Source organism: Montipora capricornis, chromosome 7 (assembly GCF_036669925.1).
Source record: "Montipora capricornis isolate CH-2021 chromosome 7, ASM3666992v2, whole genome shotgun sequence".
NCBI classification, from domain to species: domain Eukaryota; kingdom Metazoa; phylum Cnidaria; class Anthozoa; order Scleractinia; family Acroporidae; genus Montipora; species Montipora capricornis.
This window is the reverse complement of record NC_090889.1, coordinates 39450182-39462681: the sequence shown is the minus strand read 5'-3', so window position 1 is coordinate 39462681 and position 12500 is coordinate 39450182. Positions and strand designations below refer to the sequence as shown.

The 12500-nt window shown below is 40.2% G+C and overlaps 2 protein-coding genes across 2 annotated transcripts in view; both read left to right on the top strand.

Annotated features, from left to right (window-relative positions):
• The window catches only part of LOC138057176 (uncharacterized), a 436205-nt gene that overhangs the window by 317264 nt on the left and 106441 nt on the right, over nucleotides 1-12500 (top strand). The gene's annotated exons all lie outside the window — the stretch shown is intronic.
• On the top strand, nucleotides 7714-8652 carry LOC138055934 (uncharacterized). The gene has a single exon (XM_068901797.1). The coding sequence runs from the start codon at nucleotides 7714-7716 to the stop codon at nucleotides 8650-8652; it is 939 nt and encodes a 312-aa protein (XP_068757898.1).

The following is a 12500-nucleotide window of genomic DNA, read 5'->3' as shown; positions in this document are numbered from 1 at the left end:
AGAATACGTGGAGTAATGACTTAAAACGGTATGTCTGGCGTTTTGAAGCAACAAGGATAATAAAGATACGTTAGAAATAGCATTTCAGCAGGTGTTTCACAATTTCCATGTGAATCTCCATAAAAAGGGAGGATTTCTAACTTCTATTCCATGTATTCGTAGTCCGGAATATGGTCAATCGAACGCACCCTTAGTTGCGTTCCTGGATCGAGCAGGACCTTTGTGTGTTGTATATACCGGAGATAACAGGACGTAAAGCTTCTAATTTCTCAGTCATAGACTCTTGCTCTGACGTTGGTTTCATTCCTCTTGTGTAAGAGAGGATGATGGTACTGTCAGTTCTGTATACCGTTCTCTGTCTCTGTGCATCGTTTCCTTCGACTGCAAGTTGTTAACCTGTGGTCTCTCTCAGCTCTTTTCAGACAGCTGAAACAGGCGTGGTTTTCTTGCGCGATATTGATACATTGCTCAGGATTTAAGGCCAAAAATTCTGACAATTCTCGGTCCAGTGTGCTTGGGTTTTGCAGATCCAACATTTGTAGCTGCCACTCTTGTTTTCGCTCCTACTCCTTGCTGTCACGTAGACATGGTGGATGGTAGCACATACCCTGCTGGATAACAGAAAGCATATGGCTGTTGTCCATTTTGCTCGGCAAGCCGACGTCTTTTAGCGTATTGTAGCATCGCTTCACTAGGTGTATTAAGGCACAAAATTGGGCGTCTTCGCCATCACGAATTGGCCGGAACTTCAATGTGTCTTGCGCTATCGTATCGGATACAAATCTCGGGTCACCGTTAATGGAGTCTAAGTACTCCCACGCCCCATCGTAATCTGACACAATCCCTTTTATAAGATCGAGCGGTTTCCCTTGCAGGCAGGTTCGAAGAAATCTGATTGCATCCCGCTTGATATACCTGGCTTTAATTACGTGCTTGAAATCTGATTGGAATATTGCGTACTCTCTAACATCCCCTGAAAACTTTGGCATTTTGGGTTTTTTCCATTTTGAAACTAGAAGTTTCGTTCTTAATTACTTCAAAGCTCTCAGTTCTCTCTTTATCTGGTTCGTTAATATAGAGACGTTGTTTGCGACGTTACTTAACTCAGTAGTAGTTAAGCGAATACTGGTAACATTATTTCTTCTTTTGATTCGACTAGTACTTTGGATTAGCTCCCAAGTAATTGCATCTTTATAACTGTTTTCAATGTGCTTCCCTTGACTTTCCTCAACTCGAGGCTCCTTAGGCAATGCTTCCGTACTTCCCAAATAGAGTTTTGTGTCAGTCTGTAAACTTATACCGCATTCACACCAAAACGTAAACACTTTTAAAAGCTGTTTAGTTAAGCATGGTTTAAAATTGTTTTCTTCATACAAGGTACAACCTGACATAATGTACACTCCAAATTCAACACAATGAAGACACACATTAGAACTTACATGAACACTAATTAAAATTCAGTCTTTCAGCCTTCCGTTGCTCATTTTTATTTTGTTAAACCTGGTTTAATTAAACGTGTTTAGTTAGTGTGAATCGGGTATGAATAACATATATTGGCTTTCCTCTATAGCTAGCCATGCTTCTTGTCTTTCAAACTCTTTGTCATCTTCAATCAACTTTGTAATGTACTCATGCTTCCCTATTAGTTTCTCATATGCCTCTTGAACTTTAAAAAGGTCGTGCCATACGTCCTTTCCCGTCCTTTCCCAGGTGGCGAAGTGACTATTCCGCTCTAAACAGCTGCTCGGTCGTTGTATCTTTGTCCTCAGGGAATCGGGTTAGTTCAGGAAATAGGATTCTGTGTTCCGTTAAACAAGAGACAAAACACGCCACTACGGAGAAAGAACTGTATTTAATTTAACAAGACAATTCGATCTAAAATACAAAAAAGTTACGTTTGCACTCGGCCTTACAAATGTTCAAAGGAAACAGAAAATTGACGCAAATAAACTTAGAAATCAACTGAAAGCTTACTTCTTGACTAGTTTGTCTCCGAAATTGACGTATACTGTGGCAAACGGTCCGGTAAAACTTTAGCGTGCCAATAACTAGATAGCAGTTAAAATAACTGGTTAGCAGACATGATGAACAAATGGTTAGCTTGGTTGTTTTGCTATATGTCCAGGGTCGTCCAGAAATGCACACAACTACAACAAAAATGGCATAATTTCCTCAGCAATTTGGAAAAGAAGAAATAAGTTAGATATGTGGCAAAAATGGCAACTGTGTCCAAATCGCCAACCACTTGCAAGCCAATACAAATGCAAAAACAAGAGGGGCCCCTTGAAAAGCCGGCGAATTTGGCGAATCTGGCGAAAATGGCAAATTTGTCAAAATCGCCAACATCTGATAAGCCAATGCAAATGAGAAGACAAGATGGGCCCCTTGAAAAGGCGGCGAATTTGGCGAATCTGGCGAAAATGGCAAATTTGTCAAAATCGCCAACAACTTATAAGCCAATGCAAATGAGAAGACAAGATGGGCCCCTTGGAAAGGCGGCGAATCTGGCGAAAATGGCAAATTTGTCAAAATCGCCGACAAATTGGAAGTGAATGCAAATGAGAATACAAAATCGGCCCCTTGACGAGCCGGCGAATTGTGGAAAAATGGCAATTTTGTGAAAATCGCTGACAACTTAGAAGCTAATGCACATGAACAAACAAATGAGGTCCTTTGGCAAACTGGCGACGTTTGTCTAATGTTGTTGCATTTGAAATTAATATTCTACAGATTAATATAACCTCGTCTTTATACACAATACAAAAGCCACCGCACATTCCAGTATACCAATGCATGTGGAAAACATGTTAAGCGATGGAATGCTATCTGGCATTGTTGTATGGTGCTGTTTGTCCTCAGCGGATAACACCCATTACAAAAACGGTTGTTCGAAGAGTTTGCTGCTTGCAAAAATTAACATCAACGTAGCTAGCCCCGTATAGCGAGTTTCGTCCGCAAAACGTTACATCTATGACAGCGTGCCCGGAGTATAGTGTAGCTTTGTTTGAAGCAAGAAAGCAAGCTGGATGTCACTGCGCGCCGTTGACCAGATTTACCTTCTTTTTTGAAGATCCAACCATAATGAGCCAGGGCTTAGCAGAGTCACAAAAGACAGCATCGCTTAGAATTTACTGCAGATGCGGGAAATTCAAGTCTTGTTATTCATGAAAGCTTGAGATAACCCCAGCGCAGCTCAGCGCGCCATTTTGAAGTGTCGGTCGCTATATGCACTATGTAAACCACAGCGACACGTAACTAGTACCTAACTCTCTGACATATCCTCAATATTAGTCTTCGTCGAGGAAATGAGGGATACTAACCATTTACACGGAAAACGCGGAAATCTCGGTTAGAATATCAAATGGTACACACCACACACCCGTTGATACCAGTACATTTTGTACTTACACCTACAATTTCCATCTGGATGGTTCGTGCAAATGGTAAGCACCCGAGGAAAAACAAGTGTTTAAAGCAATGAGCAATGCATGTACTATCTAATAACAAATATCATCAAAATTGATAACATTTTCTGCATTATTTGTTATAGTTTTCTCGATAGTTGGTTTTTAAATACGAATCCTAATGCAATAGAGCTTGGGCTCCCTAATTACCATTGTCAAATTTTAAAACCAGATGATAATCAAGTCATAATGTTGAGTTATTCTGGTTGTGGTGGATGGCTCTTACTCTGTCAATGTATACACCGTGTGTTCCCCTAGCAGCGTGCTCTCGCATTGGTTACTTCGAGGTCACATGACATCTGGCAATAAAACTGTTTGCCGTTGCGTGTTTTACTTTTTGTGCTATATATTTCCCTCGGGAAACATTTCATTTTCTTTCTCTCGAATCTCACTGTTTCCCTCGGCTGACCTCGGGGAAATAAAATGAACTGTTTCCCTCGGGACCAGTCTTTAAGTGTTTAATAAATGCATTGGATGCACATGCTTAAGCTGTTCTGGAAAAGGGAAGGGACCACTTATTACGAGTCAAAGGATACTGTTCAATTAATGCAATCAAAATGCTTTTTATATCACTGTTAATCACTTGATGTACAATTTATGAATGACAGCACTGATAAAACTACTTACTTGATCGAAACTACTGAACTGCACAATAACTTCTTTGACAAAGAAACAGAAAAAGACCAACAAAAATTTGGAGTGGAATTTGTTTGCAACCTATTTGTTCCGAGAAAAGTAATTTGATATCCGTGTCTGTTTCTGTTGTCATACTTGACAGAAAACTTTAATGTAACTAGATATGTTCCTAAACTAATGGCAATGTGGATAACTGAGTTTTTGAACATTGTCAAATACTCGAAAGGTCATTATTAAACGAAAATGCATAAACAGAGGAGGTGGATCTGGTGTTGAGGTGCCATGTGAATATCACTTTTAAGGCGACAACTTTTCATGCAACTGGTTCAAACCAAAATCAATGAAAGAAGAATTTGATCTCCAGTGTGGTTGAGACATTTGACCTCAAATTAAAAACATTCAGTTCTGGCATTTTCATGATTTGTTTAAAACAAAAAAAGGAAATAAATTGTTGTACCTCATGTGTCGCACTGGTTGCACTCTCACTTGCGAGAAACCAGTGTAACACTAGTGTTGACACTACCCCAGTGACAACTCTCTATTGTTTTGATACCAAGGGGAACACTGAACAATAGAACTTGATATAACAACAGTGATATGACTGCACCTTTTATTTAAAACTGTATAAAAAGGTAATTGACACCGTGTGACCGTTAATACAGGTCAAGACAAATGGCGACCAAGTTGCTTAATAGAGGTCAAACTTACAGTAATTAAGGGGAGATTTGACTGTATATTGGGCTGCTGTCATACATGTATGTATGAGGGAAAAAAGGACAGGTTGAGATACAATGCTGGCTAAATGGGCTGGGGGTTATGTAATTGTTGCCATTGCTATAGAGAAGGACTTTTCATTTAACTATGGCAACCCTTCCCTTCTCCCCACCTCTTCCTGATGGACAATCTTCTATCCAGCTCTTTGGTATTTCAGACGAAATCCAAGCCTAATTTGAACACAGGTCAAAAATTGGAAATTAGAAGAATCACTGGCCATTCATAGAACAGGTCATTGGATCAAAATAACTTGACTATAAAATTAAACAGTGTGGCAGGCAACACTCAATATTTGAAAGATAATTGGCACCAATGTTGGTTTTAATCTAATCATATCAAAGCTAAAAACCCTGCTACAAATTGAATACAATCCAGATGTCCATACTACCATGGAGTTGTCATTTTCCCTTTGTTAAAACTAAGTCAATAATAGTGAAACTGGAGGTAGCTTTGTCAAAAAACGTGCTGTTTTCTTTACAACGAAACACTGCAAGTTTTTTTATTCAGGCCCCCTCCAAGTACATTTTTATCTGAAAGCGAGGAAACTGCGCCCACTAAAAACATAAAATACCTTACTACTGCAATAATAATTATTAACTAATACAGGCCAGATTCACCAACACGGCTGGCCACCAGGGATGGAACTGGTTTACATACATTTGGCAATTTGACAAAATTTCGCCACAATCGCCATATTTGCCAGATTCGCCTACATGGGTGGTCACCCGGTATTAAACTAATCTACATACATTTGGCAATTTGACAAAATTTCGCGACAATCGCCACATTTGCCAAAATTGTCAAATTGTCGGCGATATTTTGTTATTTTGCCAATTTTGGTATTGTGTGCATTTCTGGACATAAGTGGCTGTTTTTACACAACTGAAAATTTTAGCAGATTACGCGACTTTAAATCAAACGCTGTACGAGAATTGCGAAAATTGCGAGAACTGCGACTTATAAATTCAAGTGGGTCGCGCGCGCAACATTAACCGTAAATAACGCGCTCGTTTAACCCGACTCATAAAAACAAATGAATGAAGTAGTTTTTAAAGAAACTGTGGTGCTGCGTCGGTGGGGAAGTAGTATACAAAAATTTGGTTTAAATCAACGGAGTTGATAATGCAAATTGGCCACCGGGCAGCGATTCTAAAAGCTGACGTTTCGAGCGTTAGCCCTTCGTCCGAACAAGCCCAAAAACAAAGCTGCATGGTCAGCGACACAGAGGTTTTGCTGTACTGGGCCAAGATTTAATACATATACTCGGCAAAGACATTAGCGCATAAGTTTCCCGCTTTTTTTTGCGGTATGTAATTTTTTAAATCATGCAGGTGCCACAGGCGTAAATGTTGACCAGAAGACAGATGAAGTGGAACGTACACAATGGGCTTTGGACCTGTGCAAAAATGTCTTGACTAGCTGATGTTTAGATTTTCGTGTAAAGAGTGCAGAGAACCATGTTGTTGTTGTTTCAGTGGAGGCAACAGATAAACTGGTTATGGTTCTACATTTATTCCTAGACAAATGCTGTGACACTTCCAGAATAGAGGTGTACCTTGAATGTATTACGAGACTAAAGAGGTTTTTCTGCACTAGGCCAAGATTTATTAAATATACTTGGCGAAGATATTAGCGCATGATTTCCCTCTGTTTTTGTGCGGTTGATAATTGTATAAAGCATGCAGGTGCCACAGGCGTAAAACTTGACCAGAAGACAGATGAAGTGGATTTGCAAAATCGCTGAAGACAATCTCGCTGGAATTAGCACCATATCCGGGTATGGAGTACCTTGATTTAACCCCCACGTGAGGAAGAAGGACAGTGTTTGATGTGTTTGTTATGACGACTCTTATCTCTTGCGATTCAGGATTGCATCCCCATTTGCTCGATTTATCGTTCCGATTAATGTCACAGTTCACCAATCCACTGAGGTGAATGAGTTTGACAGCATCAACAGAGCCACCGACTTCAACCTCAATGCGGCCAAACTGGTCATCTCTTACGCCAAAACACACTGCAGCTGAATTCAACTTTCGCCAAGAACGTTCTGTGACAAAATAGGTAAATTTTAAAAAGAGAAAACATTCGGTCAGTAGATGCTGGTATAAATTGTAAAATAAGCTGGCTTGGACACACTAATGATTAATATCGTAAAATAGGTTTGTTTGTTTGGTTGTTATTTTATTTCGTTTGTTTGAGCAAGTTGACGTTTTGGCAGCTATTCAGCTGATGTGCACAGCCACAAAACCGGGAACTTCATCCCCTACCCTAGTGTGTGGGTTCTTCAACGTTCTACAGGCCTAGGGAACTTATGAACATGTAAGGTATTTGTGAGACGGGGCCCAACGGGTTTATAGTCGTTATCCAAGAAGACTTGAAAGTCTAACTATCTCCGGGTGTCATTACAAAAGGCAGAACTTTCTCCTCAGGTTTTTTAAGACCACGAGCGTTGGTCCGGCCGGAGTCGAACTCACAACCTCCCGCATGGCAGTCTTCTGATCGTTTGTCCTACGTTGTCACTTTGGTTCTAGATCGCGACGTTGCGAATTCTTACTGATGATTTTCTTCTGGCGATAAGGCTTATTATGTAATAAGCTTAATGGTGAACACATTTTGATTGTTCCTTACAATGATCTATTTAGTGGACAAATGAACAGCTCATGTCATACAGCGATAGAACCTACAATTCTTGGCTTGCAGTCACGTGACTTCCGGTACAATTTGCCATTTTTATCCGCCATGTTGGGGTTCCAAAACCAATATGGCGGCCAGTGTGCTGACCACGTAGTCACCAACTCGTGAACCTAAACGCGATTTTCTCTAATTCCGCTGCCTCAAAATGCCTATGTGCCTGATCGTTGGCTGTTCTAGAAAGACTGGTCGAGGTAAGGGAGTCCGATTGTATCGAGTTCCAGCTATTATTACAAATCAAGGCCCACAAGTTGAGGAATTGAGTATCGAGCGACGGCGATTGTGGATCTCTGCAATAAGCCGTGCTGATCTTACGGATAAAATCTTGAACAGCGATAAAGTTTGCGACCAACATTTCCATTCTGGAACTGCAGCTCCTTTGTGGGATCGTTACAATATTGACTGGGTTCCCACTCTCAATTTAGGCCATGACAAAACGGCGACGCAAAGTGAACAACATCAAGCGCAATCGCGAGAGGCTCGAGCGGAGAGGTCAACGGAAAGGCGAAAACGTCACGCGGAACAACAGGGACAAGAACGTTCACTGAAGCAGCAGAAATTAAATGAGCCTGGAGTTCCCCTTGCTGATTTTGCTGCTGAGATCGAAAGTGCAAGTACCAGTTCAGAACAAGTCCAAGTGGAGAACGACTTGCAACCTACAGACCAGCAAGAATCATATCCCAACGAGCAAGCAACACACAGCACATGCTCTACTCAAACAGAAGCGTTCGATTATTTATATCGCTCCTTGGAATCTCTTTCCATCAAGGACTGCCCACGAAGTGATGCCTCAACTCAAACAGAAGAGTTTGATTACTTGTTTGCTGAGTCAGTGACTAGCAAGCCTTTTGACAAAAATTATTTCAAAGATGATAACGGGAAAGTGTCTTTCTACACTGGTTTGCCAACATTTGAAGTACTGGAAGCCACTTTTAATCATGTTGCACCCCATGTCAAACGAAGAACACAATCCCTTTCTTTATTTCAAGAGATGGTTATGGTACTGATGAAATTGAGACTCAATGTTCCACACCAAGACTTGGCTCGTACAAACACCACAACACAGTCAAGGTCCTCATCGGCATAACCCCTCAAGGCTGCATCTCCTTTGTCTCAGAAGCCTGGGGGGGACGCACCTCAGACAAGTATCTCACGGAAAATTGTGGGCTGCTCAACAACTTGCTTCCTGGGGATCTAGTTATCGCAGACAGGGGATTCACTGTTCACGATGGTGTTGCCCTTAAACAAGCAAAACTCATAATTCCAGCATTCACTAAAGGAAAAGAACAACTGGACCCTGTTGACGTTGAAAGAACAAGGGGGATCGCACATGTTAGGATCCACGTTGAACGAGTTATAGGACTTTTACGCAGGAAATACACTATTCTTGAGAGTACCGGTACCTTGTCAGTAGATTTTTTAACCTGTAATCCAACTGGAAATCCTGAGATCCAGGTACCTATGATCGACCGCATACTCAGAGTTTGCTCTGGACTTATCAATCTATGTGGCCCCATTGTCCCATTTGATTAGATTAATCTGTGCAAAATACAATGGAATCCCAATTTTGTTAACCTCTAAGGCTAGTGTAAATTGGTTTGTGAAATCAGAGAGTTCAAATCAATGGTTAAAAATAGTTTAAGAGAGGAAATGACTCCGAGTCCAAGTTATCAGAAGCTTTAAAAAATAGAGGATTTACAAAACTGGGATTCCATTGTACTTATGTAAACCATGCTGTTTCGAAATTTGTTGGTTTAATTTTAAAATGTTGTAAATGTGTGTACCACCACCTGGGGAAGTCCCTTATGGGGTTGTGTGGCCAATTTGAATATGGTCTTTAGGGATTTTTTGTCTCAAATATGGATTTCTCCTGAAATTAAATGGGATTCTAAGAGGTTCAATGAGGAGATTAAAGAATGAAAATTAATTTTCAAACACCACCAGACAGTTGACCCACAACCAACTCCGGCGTTTAGAGGATACCTTAGATGTCCATATTCTTTGATGTTCATTCTTGTCTGAGACAGGGTATTATGACTCAAGCTGGTTATGAAAAATTGGGAGATGAGTGACTAAGCCATACCTCCCCAGCTAAAGATATGTTGAGTGCCCCCCCCCCCCTCCCCAAAGGTAACAATGTGCTTTTGTAAAGCTAATTTTATATGTTAAACCCAAGAAATTGAAAGAAATTTATTCACTATAACAATGAGAGGTTTCTCCTGTCTTGTAATTCCCAGTTGATTTATTTGAACATACAAATTGACCGGGAGTCGTTGTAAAGCTATTTTATATGTTAAACCCAAGGAGTTGATATTTATTAATTATAACAATGAGAGGTTCATCCTGTCATGTCATTCCCAGTTCATTTATTTGAAAATACAACTTGTAAAACCAATAACAGCCAGTTTTAATTAATTATATTTCGAAAAGGGAAAAAAGACAAATGAGAGATGACCAGTTAGACAGTTTGTTTACTTGTAAAGATATCCTCATCATTGATCATTAATAACTGTACAAAATGGAAAGGTACTTAGATGTTTACCACTGGATTTATATCCCTTAATGGCTGCAGTTTTTTAAGCCATTAGGTTGAAGTTCTTTATCATACGCCTACATTAGAAAATTATTACTTACACCTTTCACTCCCAGGAATGACTAGCAAATAAATTCTCCTAACGATTTTACTACTCTGTCAAGGAGACAGGTGGTGAGAATTTGGAAAATTACCAACTATGGGAAAGTGTCTTTATGTTACACCAAATTCTCAAGAACAGAGAACAAAGATTTGTATGGTCATCAGTAAGGAGAATTGAATTTCAGATCTTGGGAGTGAAGGGTTAAGGGGATTACGATTTGTAAAGCAATGAAAGGGAAGTATTTTAATTTGTCAAACCTTACTAATGGCCAATTGGTTGAAACAGTTTATTTTGTAAATAAATAGCAATAACACCTGAAGCTTTTTTGTGCGTCTCAAAAACTATTTAGTTTACAATGTGAGATAGCTGTTCAGGTAGCTAAAAAAAATTTTTGTCTAGACGTTCATAAAGGGTGTTCATTTCAGTCTCCGTGGGAACTTGTACTGTTAGTTCTCTTCTGCTGCCGGTGAAGGATGTTGCCTGAGCCTCTCCTAAGTTATCGATTTTTTCATCCAAATCCGCTTTAAGTTTTCTGGCGGAGGTCAAATTTATGGCGCGCATTTTTGCATATGGGACATCTTTTACAAATGATGGCAACAACCACGTACATTTAACTTGGCCTGGGTACAGGCCAACTTACCGCGAATCCTCGTCCACGCTTCGATATAAAACAACACACTTGCAACAGGCGAGCACGTTTCCGAGAGCCCTGCTTTGCACCCTAAGCAGTGGGCTGATTTGACTGTTCCGTCTTTTTCGGCGACAACCCACACATAGATCGAAGGGTCATTCATTCTTTGTGAATGTCTCACTTTTCCTGTAACAACGTGCTTTCCAGCGACAACACAGCCTTGAATGCCTGATAAAAATCCTGAAACCACAAAGTTGTAGGCCTCCAAACTCTTGTATGCTTTGAACTGCTCTTTCGTGTAGAAACTCGTTTCCAAAACCAAGTAGCTAAGCAAATCCATCGCTTCGATAGGTGGAAGGTACTCCGTGTCAAACTGTTGATCGGGAATGGTGACCGGATCGACTCCAATTTCGGCGATTTTTTCAACGTATCTTCGTTTTACGTTGTCGTCAAGTTTAGCACTATACTCCGACAATATTGGGATCTTACTACAAAGCTCGTCAAGCGAGGGGACGCGTTCATTTTCCAAAGAACTCATCGTATAGTACACAGCGATGGCATATATGCGTAATAAACACATGTAAATTTTACCCGCGGTGGAACCCCAACATGGCGGATACCCAAATATGGAAAGTACAGTGACGTCACGCGCAAGCCAAGAATACTTCACACTTGTAACTTGTAGCATCAACAGGAATAATGGATTCGAAATTCCCGAAGTGTGGATAACACGACAGGAGATCGATACGTCAACGAGGGAACAATTTTGAATCAGACCTCGGGAAATTATTCAACGGAGCAATAAGCCTGAATTCCACCAATCATAGCAGACCTCCGTGATACAAAGAGTAGCCCGTAACCAGTCGAGACGGTCGAAACGTCGTTATCGGCTACAACTCAAGTGAAGACATCGTGAGAGAAATGATTATACTGATCTTGTTATTTACACAAGTATTGATTAATCGTATTTTCTTACTTAAAACGAGACAAATTGCTGCTCAGAGCTGTTTACATAGCATCGGTCAACAATCAAAAATAAAGATTCACTTCTGATCAGTTCGGTAAAATAAGAAACATTAGTTCATAACCGGCTTCACAATTGGTTAATCCTTCCTTGTTGGCAATTGAAAAGTTCTCTTGAGGCTTATGCTATTCCTTTCGATTTTCGTTCTTCTCCATCGCCGAGAATTAGCGCACAATGATGCGAGACAATTGAAAGACCAAGCAAATCAATACAATCGATTAAATTAAATGCAAACTTTAAAAAAAAAAAAAAAAACCTGCTGTTTTTGCTTCCTAAGCAAATGAGCTGTAATTTAAAAGAGTCAGTGAAGATCTCGATTTCATGAACGAAAGATTGCAATGAATGCCGTCGATTAGCCTGCGCATCGTTTTGGCTGAACGTAATCATCAAACATATTCAGATTTTAAATGGGAAAGAAAGCGACATAAAATACCACAAAAGGGGTGCAACGAATGAGTTAAAAGCGGTTTTAAAGCGTTGTGTCATCTTTCGAAATCTTATCATCCCCTTTAAGTTGGTAGGAAGAGTAATGAAGGAAATAGGAAAATAAACGATGACAAGAGAAAATGTTGGCGATGACTGTTCGTGTACGCGTATGGCAAATGTAAATAGAATTCTCGGATCGTTATCAATATGTGGGCAAT

What these genes read in the sequence shown, in the direction of transcription:
- LOC138055934 (XM_068901797.1), top strand. Translation starts at nt 7,714, where the DNA reads ATGCCTATGTGCCTGATCGTTGGCTGTTCTAGAAAGACTGGTCGAGGT.